General features: G+C 40.6%; 1 protein-coding gene across 9 annotated transcripts in view; it reads left to right on the top strand.

Moving 5' to 3' along the window:
- Window positions 1-16,637, top strand: part of PIAS2 (protein inhibitor of activated STAT 2) — a 52,726-nt gene that overhangs the window by 26,644 nt on the left and 9,445 nt on the right. For all 9 annotated transcript variants that reach the window (XR_006290885.1, XR_006290886.1, XM_043546609.1 and 6 more), the window contains 6 exons: window positions 6,203-6,287; window positions 7,751-7,801; window positions 7,926-8,016; window positions 9,155-9,289; window positions 14,826-14,931; window positions 15,601-15,674. Coding sequence is in view for 7 of the 9 variants with exons in the window: in XM_043546609.1 (XP_043402544.1) it covers window positions 6,203-6,287; window positions 7,751-7,801; window positions 7,926-8,016; window positions 9,155-9,289; window positions 14,826-14,931; window positions 15,601-15,674 (542 nt within the window). In the remaining 2 variants the exon portion in view is untranslated. The remainder of the gene's footprint in view (window positions 1-6,202; window positions 6,288-7,750; window positions 7,802-7,925; window positions 8,017-9,154; window positions 9,290-14,825; window positions 14,932-15,600; window positions 15,675-16,637) is intronic.

Below are 16,637 nucleotides of genomic sequence, written 5' to 3'. Positions count from 1 at the left end.
AGACAGATGTCCTAGCCTTTGTATATATTGGATGCTTATATACTATGGTGTTGGATGCCAGTATAAGGACACAAATGATTAATAAGGACAAAAGAACATAAGAATGGCCATACTGGATCAGACCAATGGTCTATCTAGCCCAGTATCCTGTCTGCTACCAGATATTGAGGGAATGAAGAGAGGCAATTATTGGGTGATCCATCCCCAGTCATCCAGTCCGAGCTTCTGGCAGTCAGAGGCTTAGGGACATTGGAGCATGGGGTTGCATCCCTTACCATTTTGGTTAATAGTCGTTGATGGACCTACCCTCCATAGAATAACCTAGTTATTCTTTTGACCTTCACAACATCCCCTGGCAACGAGGTCCATAGGTTGACTGTGCATTGTACGAAGTACTTCCTTATGTTTGTTTAAAACCTACGCCTATTTATTTCATTGGGTGACCCCTGGTTCTTGTGTTATGTGAAGTGGTAAATAACACTTTCTTATTTACTTTCTCTAATCCATTCATGATTTTTTCAGATCTTTATCAAGACCTCTTCTGCCACCCCTCCCTCAGTTGTCTCTTTCCTAAACTGAACTGTCCCAGTCTTTTTAATCTCTCCTCAAATGGAAGCTGTTCCATACCCCTAATAATTTTTATTGCCCTTCTCTGTACCGTTTTAAATTCTAGTATGTCTCTCTTGCGATGGGATGGCCAGAACTACATGCAGTATGCAAGGGGTGGGCATACTATGGGTTTATATAGTGGCATTATATTTTCTCTTCTTACGTATCCATTTCCTAATGGGCTCAAACAAGGACCACTTTTGCTTTTATAATAGTAATGTCAGTTAGTAGCGTCAGCATAGGAAACCTTCCCAAAGAGATCTGGGGTCAAATTTTGATGTACATGTGCATGGCTTGTTGGCGGGGATAGCATTTTCCTCACAGAACTCAGTACGTACTCTTTAAAAAACGACTCCAATATTAGAGTGAAATTTCACTTTGCATCTGTATACCCTTGAAAACCATGAAAGTGAAACCATATTTTGCAACTGCAATGAGTTATGGCATCCCAGCTGTACGTTTTGAGCAATGCTAGTTAAGTACCTGTGTATCTTCTAGTGGTATTGAAACTTCATTTTGTTAGTATTTCTGTAGGGCATTAAATTTTAAAAGTACTGTGCATTGTGCCTCTAGTGATCTCCACTTTTGAGTGGCTTGTGGAGCTGCTTTTGTTTCAGTCATGATGAAATACTTAATTTTGATTTAGGGATATTCTTTTGTAACCAAGTGCAGATTTCATACACGATTTTTAGAAGGTTTCTTTACCATATAAACTAACTAAACCAGGACACGAACCAGGAGTTTTTCTATCTGTTGGAGGTGTGTGTTTGTAAAAGCAACTAATAGTCTTGAAAGATAATGTTAAATTAGACATAGTATAGAACCAAACCGCAGAATTTCCTTAAATGATTACTACAGTGGGAACTGCCGGCAGTAAGGGGAGACTTGATAAAAATTAATGCTAACTCCAGGAAGAGGAAATGGACAAGTATTCCCACCTTGAGAATCTGGCCACAATATAAAAGCACAATTGTGCTACATGTTTGCATTCCTGAAGCAATTAAACCCTTCTCCTTGCTGGGTATCATGCTTATGAATTCACTTTTTTAAAAAATGTTTTCAACTGCAATATTTTTCAGCCTTTCAAAGCCATAAGCATCCTCAAAGATAGGGTGAGATGGGCCAGTAAGACCCTCTCCATTAACTTGCAAATTGTGAAGAGGAGTGATATTGAGCAGTTGTTGGCAGTATCATTTGTTGGCTTCCCATGTTTGAAGAGGGCAATGACTCACTTCATGACAGCTTTTTAGGCTTGTCACCTGCTAAGTATGACTATCTTTTAAGAGTTCTCAAGGTGAATAACGATGATGATCTACCAAGAAACTCATGCTGCAGACTACAAGCAAACTGCAAGATGCAATATTAATGGTTACGAACTCATTGCTGCTGTGAATGATGTTCAGTGCGGCCTGGGCATGGTCTTAAAGATGTCTCAGTCCTGAAGGATCCCAAGACCATGGGAATTTCTATTGCTGCAGTAAGAACTTGGACAACTGACCGTAATGAATGCGTGCAAACCTCCAAATCTTGAATGGCTGAAGCCTGCATTTCCATTTTTTCCCCATTTGGCTGTGTACCTTGGTAACTTAAATAGCCACCACTCAGAATAGGGCTATAGCAGACATGATGCAGCTGGTGGACCTCATTTTGCAGATGTCTACCATCTTTGTTTAGGTTCAAAATCAGGGACTTCTTGCTTTGGCAGATAGAACACTGAACGCAAACTGGACCTCTGCTTTCTGATGAAAGACAATAGTGGTTTTCCTCTGAAAACTCACAGACAGTGCTTGGAGACTTTGCTTGCAGCCAACACTGTTCTGCTATTCTGCAAGTCAGTTTAGATGTGCATTGCATATGCCGCAGTAATTGTAGAAAGGATACACCATATCTGATCAATCCCAGGACTCTGACCGCCTTGTTTATGTTCTTACCAAAGGTGCTGTGAAACATGTTTCTCACAGCTATCACATGATCTATGCTCCTTGTGGCAGCTGAAGAGTATGAGAAGAACTATGATCTGGACACAGCAAAAGCACTAATCGTCATGGAACTCTGCATGCCTGAAAAGATGGAACAAAATAATGGAGGTTCTTCACTACGCTCATTCTAGTAGTAAAGCCTGGGCGCTCCTCTGTGAGCTTGAAGTCACTGACCTGGGAAAAACACTGTCAACCAAAAGTGACAGCCAATGCTATCACCTCACCGACCTCTTGTAGTTCGAAAACCAAAACTGACCCGTTTGGCTAGACAGAAGGTTTAGAAAGAGCTCTTTCTAAACATCCAACAAAGTTCTGCCACTTAACCTGTATATCCCCATATTCCATAGTAGAAGAAATCAAGGGTCTTGTGGCTACTAAAAAAGGAAAAGCTGCTCGCAAGGATAGCATTGTTAGCATGTTAGAGTAAGGCTGTACAAATGATTTTGGGCAGTTGGGAGGAACATCACCACTTTTTACTGAACAGATGTGTTCTCTGTGCATATTCTGATTTAATAGAAGTCAATAGAAGTGTTTTTACTTCTGTTAGTCCTGCACAATTGTCAGTGAGTCCAAGAATTTTGCCTGATGAATTATTACCAGTGATGACGCAGAAGTCAAGAATTTTTGCTTGATGTTCAGATCCCAGGCTGTTTGCAGGACTGACAGGAAAAACACTTTAAATAAAATAAATTTAAAAAAAACCTCGTAAACCAGGCATGCTTGAGCTAGCGTTTTATTGAGAGAGAGTGAACCCTTAAAACGCCATTTTTACTGTCAGTTTGAATGAAGTACACATCAAGCTCTACAAATTAATATTTAGAGATTGGCTGCAGCCAAGACCTAAACAGAGCTTTACTTGGTGTAAGTAGTTCCATATGAGTTTTTTACATGAAATATATCAAGATAATTACCTACTGATTTTGTGTGTGAATGAGAACTGGTTTTAAAATAAAACAGACTTGGATTATGCATAATCCCATTTAGTAGACCCAGGAAGGCTCTTGAGACTGAAAACAAACAACTTGCTGTGTGTATTTGAGAATTAAGGATTTGGAGGGCAAATAGACTCTTATGGTTGAGCAGCTAAGGAGTATAGTTATTTCCATATGACTTTTTGAAGGGATGAGTAGTTCATATATTTGCATACTAGCAATATAGTGTAGTGTTTGGTTTTTTTTAATCTTAAAAAACCAAACCACATGTAGGCTAATGTAATACTCCTGCCTTTCCAAATGATCATGAGACTTTTACCAGCTCAGGCTCCCCCCCGCCCCCCCCCCCCAAAAAAACCAAAACAAAACAAAAAACAGCCTATGGGCCCACCCTTAACTCCCTTTCTGCATAGTAAGAAAAACTTGTAATATTTTCTGGATCCTGACCCTTCCCACAATCTGAGATTTCTGGACTACTGCCCTCTTTAGATACTGGCAGCCCAGGCTGTTATGCGGCTCAGAGACTTGGCCATGCCCCTTATGACCTTGCCCCCAAATTCTCTGCCTCCACTGGTACAATCAACATGGCAGTTCAGGGCTTCCAAGTTGCCTGTTGCAATCCTAGTTTTTATAGGCAATCTTTGGAGCCATAGCGGCAAAATCTCTAAACCCACACCCACTCTTTTCTACTTTTAAGAGATGAAAATTTCATGGGCCTTTTCTCACTGACAGGGAGGACAAATGGAGAGCCCCAGACTTGTAAACAAGTCTGAACTGCTTCAGTATTATGGGTGAGATTGGTCCCAGAAAAGAAATCCATAAGGTAACACATTTTGCACCCTGTTCTCATGTTAAAATAATTACCACCGCAAATGGCCAAGTAGGAGTCAGTAAGAGGATTCTGCCATTAGTCTGATTTCCTCCCTGCCTCCTTAAATATTCCTAAGGGGGATCCCCAGGCACATTTAGGCCTTGTCTACACTACAAAGTTTTGTTGGTAAAAGTTATGCCGCTTTAATTAAAGCTCTGTGGCATGTCCACACTAGCTCCTTGTGTCACCAGAGTGCATCCACACTCTTGCATCAACAGAGAGCAGTGCATTGTGGGTAGCTATCCCACTGTGCAACTAGCCGCAGGGTGCTTTGGGAAGGGTTTGCAATGCCTCGGGGGGAGGGATAGCTCAGTGGTTTGAGCTTTGGCCTGCTAAACCCAGGATTGTGAGTTCAATCCTTGAGGGGGCCATTGAGGGATCTGGGGCAAAAATTGGGGATTGGTCCTGCTTTGAGCAGGGGGTTGGACTAGATGACCTCCTGAGGTCCCTTCCAACCCTGATATTCTATGATTGGGCAGGTACAATGTCACATGACACAGATTTCTCAGTCCCATGTTCCAGGTATCCTAGTAGATTGTCAGCTGCTTTTCAATTGAAATGTTGGGGGGAGGTAGAGAAGAGTGGTGTGTGTGGGGCAGGGGAGACATCAGGCTGACTGACCTATCCTATTAGACCCCAGCTCAGCTAAGCAGTCTCTTCCCCCAGTCTCTTCTGCTCTGCCTGCCTGCCTGGGGTTTTCTGTGATTCCCTCCGAATTCTCCCACAGCCTCTTTAGCTGCTGGAAGCGGCATCCTGAGCAGCTCTGTGAGCTCTCCCTGCTGAGGAATGTCAAAGCAGCACAGCAGTTGTCCTGTTCTCCCCTGCCCCCCTGTGTTCCTAGTGCAGGGCAGAACAGGAGCATTCCACATTAATGATTTGCTCTTTGTTCCCCAAAGGGAGCTGCACATTCAGCTGTCAGATACTTCCTGGAGCTTTGAAAGGGAAGGGGCGCAGGGCAGCAGAGTTCAAAACAGTGAGCAGAGAGGTCACGGCAGGCATTGTGGGATACTGGTGGAAGCCAGTTATGTCGACAAAACAAACAGCAGTGTCTACACTGATGCCTTGTCACTTTGCCACAAAAAGCTTTATGCCTCTCGTTGAGGTGGTTTTATTTTGGCTGCAAAAGAGCTGAGTTTTGCCACCAAAATAGCTAAGTAGTGTGTGCACACCTCCCGTGTTGTTGGCAAAAGCTGTCTTTTGCTGACAAAACTTTATAGTGTAGACAAGGTCTTCGTATAGATGGTTTTCTTTAGCATTGAGGTCTGGTAGTTTCCAAAGGTGTAACTTTCTTCACCACTCCTGGGATTAGAGCAGTTTTCCAGTGAATCGTTCTCCACCTGGCCAATAACAGCTTGTGCACATGCTTGTCTGATAACTACTTACTGTAATATCTCAAACTCTACTTATATTTTTATGAGGATATGTGGGAGGAAATGCAGGGTTGCTGTTTGCTTTGCACGTTCGCCTGACACCCAGCGAAAATTCTGGGACACTTCAATCCTGTATAGTCCCTTGTAAAATCTAGGAATAAAATAAACCTAGTTTTCCAAGCTTCTGAAGAGGGCAAAAATATCATTTTAGTATTAAATGTAATTTTAATATTAAGCTATCTGACTATAATTGAATGATTCATATCCATTCCTCATTGACAATTGCATGCAATCAGCAGCAACTCCATTATTATGTGACCTTTGTTTTGTTCAAGAAAGCAAAGTTGTGGACTCTTCTATTAACTCACCACCCTTGCAATCATTTGGACTTTTATTAGTGGACCATTCTGTTTTAAAGCTGCTTTGCATGTCTTCTCTCAGTACAGAGCAGTATTCAGAGGTTCCAAGAGAAGTTTTTTATCTTTGCTTTAACACCTCAGCAAGTCAGAGAAATCTGCATTTCCAGGTAAGAGGGAGTGCCTGGCATTCATTTGTGAGCATGTGTTAAATCACTGCTTTTGCAAAGTTGCAGGGGAGTTTCAGAAAAATCTTCCTTCACATCTCTTCGCCTGTGGAACAATCTTTCAAGTAAAGTGGTGGGTGGGAGTCTATTATTCAGAACACCTAAACTAGTGTTTGTACAAACACATAATGGTTATGTTGGGGGACAATCCTACATCATCAGGGAGTTAGATAAGAAGATGGGACCTGATTATTTGAAATCAAATAGCCTTCATGGCTGCTGCAAGAGTGGTTTTCTTCCCGTGTTCCCTGGTTGCTGGTAGGGATGTAAAATATTAACTGGTTAACCGGTAAGTATTAGTCTAACCGTTAACCCACCCTAACCATTAACCCTATGCGCGCGGGTCTCGACCAGGTTCTGGCAAGAGGTGATTATGGCAACCAAGAAAGGGTGGGCATCACGAGGGTCACTGGGAGCCCACCCCTGTCTTAAAGGGGCTGGGTTGATATTAACGCTCTAGCCCAGCAGGGTTTTTGTCCCAGGGGCTTTGCAGGGATGGGGGGGGGTGGGCACGGCCAGCCAGGCAGGGTGTGCGTGTTTGGCCAGGGAGGTGGGCAGGGGCTGCGGGCCCTGTCGGGGGGGGGGGGGGGGTAAAATCGTCCCCTGGCTTCTCCCTGTGCCACTGGAAGGGGTTCGGCTGCAGAGGCAGTCTGCACACCGGTAAGGAAAGCTGCTGCTGGGGTGGCATGGAGTGTGTGCGGAGGCCGCATCGGGACAAACTAGGTACCTGTGGCCCCTATCCCTTTTCCTGGGTACTGAGGATGTGAGGGAGGTCCTGGGCCCCCTCAACTACCCTAGGCTCTCCTGGCTAAGCCTGTTGTCACCCCTGGTATGAGCTCAGCTGCCCTTCCCATCTGTCTGGGGCAAGGCAGGGAGGGGAGATACGCCATCCTCGGAACAAAGGTCCTGCCTGAAATGGAGAGAGTCCTGCACATGAGGCCCGAATCTCTGTTTAAACTATTAAATCTGTTATCTTTTAAAACGATATTTACATCACTAGTTGCTGGGGTGGGAGGCTGCTTCTACCCTCTACCCTTGTTTGTCAGTGGAGTGCAGTAGGGAGGACCTCCTTTGGGCTGGTTTTCCCGCCTCAGGTGGCATCAGATTTTTTTTTCTCCCCTCTCTCTTCACAACCGCCTTGGAGTCCCAAGACCTTGCACAGACCTAGTTTATCCTTTTAATTAATACAAATAGATTGTTTTGGTTACAAGTGCTTTCTTCTTGTACTACATGGGTAGTGCAGTAATGAGAAACTTCAGAGTCTTGAAAGTAACTTAGAGATGTTGGAGCAGGTCTGTCCTTTTTTAAAATGTGATAAATTGGGGTGTGAGATTTTGTTTCCCCTCCAACCCCTGCCCCTCTCTTTCTCTCAATGGACTTTCTTTTTTTTCTTTTTCCCTCAACAGGGACTTCTTGCCAGGGGGCAGGAGGGACTACACAGTCCAAGTTCAGCTAAGGTGATTTAAGGTTTTTCTTACATTAAGTTTGTACTTGATTATTTTAATTCAAATATATTTTAACACATGTAAATAGTTTTGAGTGTAACGTCACTTAAAAATTAAATTTCTCTTTTGGAAATAGGTTATGCTTAGCAGAGACTAGCTGCCCTCAAGAAGATAACTATCCCAATAGTTTGTGCATTAAAGTAAATGGGAAGTTATTTCCATTGCCGGTAAGTTGTTGAAATTCTATTCAATATGTAGCTTTTGCTGATAGATTAGTGTGCTTAAAGTCTAAAGTGGGGGAGAAAAAGGGCCTGACTTTTTTCAAAAATATGCTCACAAATTTATGCCTATTTTGCCTGTACAGTTACTGATCTATACATCGGGCATTTTTAGGCACTGATGATCACTAAGATACCAATGCTAATATTTATCATTTTACATGTTAAAAGTACTATGTAGATATTAATTAATTTTGGTCCATTTGTGACAAAGATAAATTGCAGCATAAAGATTCTTTTTAAAAATTCTGACTGTGGCTGTGAGGGAAGCCTCTCTACTTAGCATCTGCAAAATCTTATCAGGTTTGCTTTGGTTGTACGTAGTCTGTTTTTAATCTGAGTGCGCTTTCTTTTTTTTGTGCTCAGTAGATGGCTTGAATTCCTGGAGTTGTGAGGAAATTTTGTAGAAGATATCTCACTCCAAAATTTGAGCCATTTATAGCTGTTGGTATATAGCAATATTCATGGTGAGGATGAAGGACAGACAAATACTAGGCCAATAGACAAATACAAACATTGACAAAAAGTGGTGGCGCCAAACAATGTTAGCAACTGTGGGAAACTTTTTTTGCAAAATCTCCCTAGCACAAAGAAGGCTAATGTGAGACTCATTTCTACGGGCAGGTGTTTTCATAACAGTTAACATTTGGGCAAGGTCGTGACTTGTATGCACTAGAACTCTGAAGCTTGAGGGTAGATGAAAATGGAGGAGAACATTACCCATTTACAGACAATCTTTGTACAGCTCTGTAAAGCTGTACAGAACTTTTCTATATTGATAACAATTTCAGGACAGAGCATGTAACTTGATGCATACCCAATCACTAGACTGAAGTAAAGATCTCTTTGCTAGTGATTAAAAGAGGCTTATTGGGGTGGGAGAGAAGGGTAGGTAAGTAACTGATTTGTAATGGCAAAATACAAAATGAGTGCCAAAAAATAACTCCAGAAAACAGTATTTTTAACTTTGTATAAAAACTTCTGTTTTCCAAAAACCTTGTAATGGTGTCTCTTTGGTAGATTTCAGAGTACAGTCGGAGGAGTTCCTAAAATTTTAGAGAGACACTTCTTTTCTTCCTTATTGCAGGGATATGCTCCACCACCAAAAAATGGAATTGAGCAGAAGCGACCCGGCCGCCCATTGAATATTACATCTCTAGTTAGATTATCATCAGCAGTGCCAAATCAGATCTCCATTTCTTGGGCATCTGAAATTGGAAAGGTAAACTATGTTCTTTGAAGTATGAGAGTAACCTCACTCAGTATTACTCCTTCCTGATTGTTGCTGACCAGAGATGTGCTAACATATGTTGCCTGTACTCCTTCACTATAAAGATTTCCACTCTCTTCCCATCCAGTAGTTTGCTAGGAAGAAAGCATTTATCTTAAAAGCTTTAATAAAAAGTTAAATAGTTTACAGGAATGTAGGGCTTGCAGAAAAGTTCCATAGAGCGTGTGCATGATTAATCACTATAGGAGAAAACCTGGTGCCATTGAAGTCAATGGCAAAACTCCAATGAGTTCAGCAGTGCCAGCATTTCACCTGAAACTTATTAAAGTAAAACAATAATGTAAAAGGATTTAGAATTCCTTCAGAGAACCAGTTTTTTTATTCTTCACTGTTTGTAGTGAGATGAATAATAAAAATGACGAGTAATGAGAGGAACTTGCCATTTCCTAACTTGATATAGTTTGTGACAAAGAAAATGCTCTGTAGCATGAGTCTTCTATGAGGCAGTTGGCCATTCAGATCAGTAAGAGAAATCAGTGGGCACAGTAGCAGACATTTTGAAAATGACCAGACATGCCCTGTCTCCAGCCACCCTCATACAGACATGCGTTTGAGTTTCCTATTTTCTACCCAAATGCTGTTCATTTTTCAGGTTTCAGAGTAACAGCCGTGTTAGTCTGTATTCGCAAAAAGAAAAGGAGTACTTGTGGCACCTTAGAGACTAACCAATTTATTTGAGCATAAGCTTTCATGAGCTATAGCTCACTTCATCGGATGCATACTGTGGAAAGTACAGAAGATCTTCGTATACACGCAAACCATGAAAAAATGGGTGTTTACCACTACAAAAGGTTTTCTCTCCCCCCACCCCACTCTCTTGCTGGTAATAGCTTATCTAAAGTGATCACTCTCCTTACAATGTGTATGATAATCAAGTTGGGCCACTTCCAGCAAATCCAGGTCCCCCCCCCCCCCCCAACCCACTCTCCTGTTGGTAACAGCTTATGCTCAAATAAATTGGTTAGTCTCTAAGGTGCCACAAGTACTCCTGTTCATTTTTCAGTAATGTTTTCATGAAACCAATTTTAATTTCACAATTAGTAAATAAAAGAAATTACTTGAAAATAGCTAAGTCTCTAGTTTTTCTCACACACTAAGTTCAGTGGCACTGCTCATGATAAAACTGAGCATGTGCATAATTATCTGTGGTTATAATGAGTAGCATATCATCCTCTATTGCAAATGGAGCCTGGTCCCTCAAGGGCTGAGTGACTTCAGGGTGGGTGGAGAGGAAGAGACTCAAAGTAATTCTCTCCTTTCCCTAGTCTCCATTTTTCTAAGGGAGCTGTGGTATACCTTTTAATTTATATAAGCTTTAATTGTTTCTAGTGGAAAAGAGTATTTTGAACTCCAAGTGGCAGGGAGGCGTGCGCGCGCACACACACACACACCACCACCCCCCCAAAGCAGCTCTAGAAAATCTCACTTTCTTGTGAAAATGCAAAGGCTACTGTCAAGTAATTTAGGTTTTAAGATTTTTTTTTCAAAAGAGACACATATTAATAGAACTGTTTTCATGATCCTTTTTAAAAATTGAAATGAAAACTGTTTGTTAGAATTGAAACACTCATCTTCAGTGTGTGTGCAGTTCAGGTATTAAAGCATTCTACCCGTGCATGGAAACCAGAAAGATAAACTGATCAGTTTATTTTCACTGCCTGTGATGAAAGTGGAGTGCAATAAGTAAGCCACATAAATTGTGTAAAGTAAAATGAGACTAGGAACTGCTGAAAGATGAGGCTTTTTTAAAAAACAAAACACTGCAAGTGGAAAAAGAGGGAGTCAGCCATACAAAGTTATAGACTCGTGTAAAGTTTTCATGGAGAAGACAAATAAGCAAAAAGAACAGACTGAGTTTGAGCTACGCTACAAAAAAAGCTTGCTTACGGTGGGTTTGTTAACCTATATTAGCTAATGTAAGTTAAAGTAGCAATGAAGACATGACAACTCTGACTTGATCTTGGGTTAGTAGCTCAAGTTCAGCCCCAGGCTCCCATATGGGCTTTAGCTTTAAGTTGCTACCTCGAGTTAAAAGCAGAGTTGCCATGTCTTCATTGCTTATTTTAACCCGAGTTAATACATTTATTTGTAGTGTAGACATACTTTCAAGAGGCTAAAGGGAACAAGGGTGTTTTAGAAAAAAATGTATTAGAGGAAAAATTAGTTCCAAAAGGAATTTGGCTTTAATAAAGGAGGGAAATCAATGATAGCTGAAAAGGTTGATACTGAATTTGTTTTTTAAAATGTCTTTGACAAGAAAGCTAAAGGAAAGAGTTCGGACAACTAGGAGGTGAGGAAGACCATATTAAAATGGCTATTGATAAAGAGCAGGTAAGGGATACTTGAAAAATTTCAAGATCTATAATTTAGTTGGTCTGGAAGATAGTCGCCCTGTGATTATTAAGTGAAGTTAGCAAGGAACTTGCTGTATGACTGACACTTCAGTCCTAAAGTTGGGAAAACTGATGAGATGCCAGAAACATGTAGTATCTTTACTCAAAAAAAGGAACAAGGTTTGATCCTGACAACTACATTCTGTAAAATAAATATTAGAGAGGAAGACAACCTGTAATGATTCCCTCATAGTATTCAGCATCTATATGAAGCCAGTGGGAAAGCTGGTTAGACAACTTAGGTCTAGTGACATTATAGCCCATCTCATTTCAAATATACTACAACTGATGCTAAACACATCAAGCCATCTGCATAGCAACATGGATTGCCGCAGATACATCAATGCGGTATTCTCTGTGCACTGGTTCCCAAGGCTCCTTTTGTGCAAAGTGTGAAGTACTCTGACACTGAAGCCTGTGGGACTACTTAGAAGATGTAATCTAAGCACACGGTGAAGTCCTTTGCTAGATCCAAGTCAGAGTGCTCAACATCTTGCAGGATTGAGCCCTGAATTCAGTAGTCTGGTTCAAGGTCTCTGTCATGAAATTAGAAATCTTTCATGGTATTGATCCCAGCTTCTGAGAAATCCTCTCTCCCTCAGTGATCATAACCTCCCACAATAGCTACATTCACCAGTGATAAATCTGTTAACTGATAGTGGAAGCCTTGTGAATGCAGAACTTTCACAGGAGCTGGATCTACACTGTGGAAATTGTGCCTGCAAGAGACAAGTATGATCACAGACTGCTTTAGAACTTATTCAAAAACTCTCTCTCCCCTTTCCCCCCGGCTTCCCTCAGTCCCCTCACATGCATGTAGACAACTTTTGTGCACCCAGACATGACTATTCGTCCAACAGGTTTCAAAGGAAGAAATGTTGTTTTCGTTTCTATTTTTAAATATTTAGGAGTGTTTCTGTATTTAAATAGGAGGCACTCTGATACTACAGTGATGGGAGCCATAAGACCACAGCTAAAAGAAAAGAAAACTGGCTGTGAAGAACTGTAAACAAAGGGTTATAAGCAGCAAATTTTGTTGGAGGGGAAGTGTCTTTTGGGGGTACTGTAGTGTCTTAATCTTCATCAGTGATCTGAAAGAAGTGATAAGTGAGTTAATGAAATGAGCAGATGGTATGAATTAGGGAGCAGTGGTAAACACCAGTGAGGACCGAAAATTGCAAACTGAGATCTGATTTAGAAAATATAAGCAAGGAAAAATAGACCAAAACAGGTCAATAATGGAGAAACCTCAAAAGTAGTAATGGTACAAATATACATCAGACTAGGCTTGATTTTGCTATATGATACAGTAGTAAATAGACCAATACCTTCACATATGTGGCACAAAGTTATATCATAGCCCAGGAAGGTAATGGGTGTGACCACACCTGAAATAGTGTGCTCTGTTCTGAGTTTGACCAAAAAGATGGTGACAAATTGAAGGGAGTTCAGAGGACAGCATCTAAAGTTGTTTGAGGCCAAGAGTGCTTAATTTGCAGGAGGAGTGAGTTAAATATTGTTTCATTCATTTGAGTGACAGTTATGTGTGGGATATGCCTTCTAACATTGCCAGGATATAAATAACAAGAACAGGTGGAGGTGTTGTTTGACATTGTAAAAGGAAGTATAACTGGGAGTACAGGGTTGCAGGTAAGAAGGGGAAAACTTAGGGTAAATCAGGGAAAATTTTTTGCTGGTGAGATCTGTAATACTGAGGAATAGTCTTTCAAGTGAAGTATCGGAATCAAGTTCTTGTAATACAATTTAGACAATGCAAGATATTAATAACTACTACAGAGAACTATTGCACACTGGAGGTAGGATAGAAGAAATAATCTATCTCTACATTATTACTTTTTCCCTGAAGCAAACTCCCATCTTGAGCTCTGATCCACTCTACTACTGGTATTGGAGATGTCTAGACATACTACTCTCTTCTACACTTTCCACAGTATGCATCCGATGAAGTGAGCTGTAGCTCACGAAAGCTTATGCTCAAATAAATTGGTTCGTCTCTAAGGTGCCACAAGTACTCCTTTTCTTTTTGCGAATACAGACTAACACGGCTGTTACTCTGAATACTCTCCTGCAGTTGTTCATTTAGGAGCCTGCTAAAGAGATGTGGGAGAAAGTAATAGTGTTAGAATTAGTCTGAAATCTGCACTAATAATGATTAGGTGGGCAGGCATGTGCTTTTGTATAAACAGTTTTATATTCTGTTTTGGGTCACCTTTTGAGATACCTACCATAAAACTGACAAACACATGACTTGACATTTGGCCAAGTTCTCTGTTGGTGTAAGAGGGTGGAACTTTGTGAAGAGGTGCACTGTCTTGAACCAATTGTGAATTTATCCCACTGATTGCAATAGCTTCAAACTTTGGTCAGCAAACTAATAAATGGCTTTACTTAGGAAGAAATTCCATTTCTGCACCATCATTAATCTATAGAAATATTTCAAAAAGGTGTGACCAACGGAGAACTGATTTACATTTAATTCTACTAGCATATTTAAATCTTACTGTATTGTGAGGTATGTCTGTTACTGCATGAAATAAAACTGTTTTTGTATTTTTTTTGTTTTCAATTAAAAGGCAAGGAAACAAAAATGATTAGGGGACTGGAACACATGAGTTATGAGGAGAGGCTGAGGGAACTGGGGATGTTTAGTCTACAGAAGAGAAGAATGAGGGGGGATTTGATAGCTGCTTTCAACTACCTTAAAGGGGGTTCCAAAGAGGATGGCTCTAGACTGTTCTCAGTGGTAGCAGATGACAGAACAAGGAGTAATGGTCTCAAGTTGCAGTGGGGGAGATTTAGGTTGGATATTAGGAAAAACTTTTTCACTAGGAGGGTGGTGAAACACTGGAATGCGTTACCTAGGGAGATGGTGGAATCTCCTTCCTTAGAAGTTTTTAAGGTCAGGCTTGACAAAGCCCTGGCTGGGATGATTTAATTGGGGATCGGTCCTGCTTTGAGCAGGGGGTTGGACTAGATGACTTCCTGAGGTCCCTTCCAACCCTGATATTCTATGAAACTTTTCCATCCATAATCATATTTTTCTTCCTTTGTAGAATTACTCCATGTCTGTATATCTTGTTCGGCAGCTCACTTCAGCCATGCTTTTGCAGAGGTTAAAAATGAAAGGTATCAGAAACCCAGACCATTCCAGAGCACTAAGTAAGTTGGTTGAATTTTTCTAATTTTTTGTTTTGTTTTGTTTTGTTTTGTTTTTTTTTAGAGAGATCTAGAATTGGTGAAAGGTACCAGATTTACAGAAGTCTTCTATCCCCAGTAGAGAGAGAGCTTGCACTGCTTTTGTTCATTCCAGACCATGTTGGAACACCTACTCAGTGCCTGGACACTCTCCTGATATTGCTAAGAGCACCTCTGCAGTGGCGGGCTGTAAAGTGTAGCACTTGTGTTGACATCAATATCCATTAATCTCTCCACATGTATGAGGTGCCCTTCACCTTCCTGTGAAGTGTAAAGACTTTTTTGGAGGCCCCCTTCAAAGGTTGTATTTGATTCAGCCTATATATAGGTTAGGGCCTGCTCTTGCAAACACTACTGTGTCTAGTGCTAACTGCTGTGGGTCATCGGTGGGATTACTCTTGATGGCAGTAAGTACTCTGCCTGCCAGTGTTTGCAGATTTGGGCCTTAAGCTAGGAAATCAATGCAAATTTGATACTTGCTTCAAGCAGATTTCCCAGCTTCTCCATATAGATGGCTTTACATGAAAATTAAACCATATATTAATGAGTATCTACTCAAACACTTGAGTGGTAAGAGTGGCATTTTTAAAAATGGTTATGTAATATAATTTAAATTGTTTTTCATTGTACTAGTTAAAGAAAAGCTTACTGCCGATCCTGATAGTGAAATTGCCACAACCAGTTTGCGGGTATCTCTGATGTGTCCTGTAAGTAAAGTTGTGAAGTATAATATGCAATTAAATTTTGGGGGGAATCATTCTTTATTTTTATTCATCTTAAATTCAAAGTTAGATTATTGTAAAAAAGAACCCACAACTCAGAACTTTGTAAAATAGCTTTTACTGTAAGAGGAATTTCTATAATATAGTAAGTGGTATGTTTTTTAAATACAAACAGTAGTCAACAAGTAAGAGCATAAAAGTGCTGAGAGAGCATCCAGTGCAATATACTTGATCATGTGTACCTCTCAAGACCTTTTAAACAGGAGAAGAAGTATTATCATCTCTCCCCACCCTTACCCCCCCTTTTTTTAAGAGGGTGAAACTGAGGCATTAAAATTGACATGACTCATCTAGAGTTTCTCAGCACATAAATGGCAGAGCTGAGAATAGAAATTAGATCCCCTGACTCAAATGTTCTACCTACTATACCACACTACCACCTTTTTATAAGAATAAGCCAACTCTTGACCACTTTGTCACTGAATGTTACCCAAGCATAAGACCTACAAATAACTTTGGGATTCTCTTTCAGCCTATTTAAATTGAAATCATGCAGGAAATAATGCTTCAAGTCTGTAGTAGTATAATCTTTTTAACAAGAACACGATGCCTGGGAGTCAGAACTGTTTTTACGTTTTATTCTCGGCTCAGTCATGATTTGTTTGTGTGACTGTGACCAGCTGAGTGATCTCCTTTGTTCTTCAGTTTACCCATATAAAGTGGGTATAATACCAATTCAGAAGTCAGACTTCACTAATCAGTGTTCATAAAGCACTTTGAGATCCTGGGATAAAAGGTACAAAATATTATGACTGCTTCAAACATTTTACCATAACAAAATTTTAGCGATAGAACACGGACATAGGGCCAGCACAATCTGCTATTAAAAATGCCTGTGCTGGGCCTTGACATTTAGAAACATTGGTTTTCTCTCTGTGAATGACACAA

This window comes from Chelonia mydas, chromosome 5 (assembly GCF_015237465.2).
Source record: "Chelonia mydas isolate rCheMyd1 chromosome 5, rCheMyd1.pri.v2, whole genome shotgun sequence".
NCBI lineage: Eukaryota > Metazoa > Chordata > Testudines > Cheloniidae > Chelonia > Chelonia mydas.
This window is presented reverse-complemented; position numbering and strand designations above follow the sequence as displayed.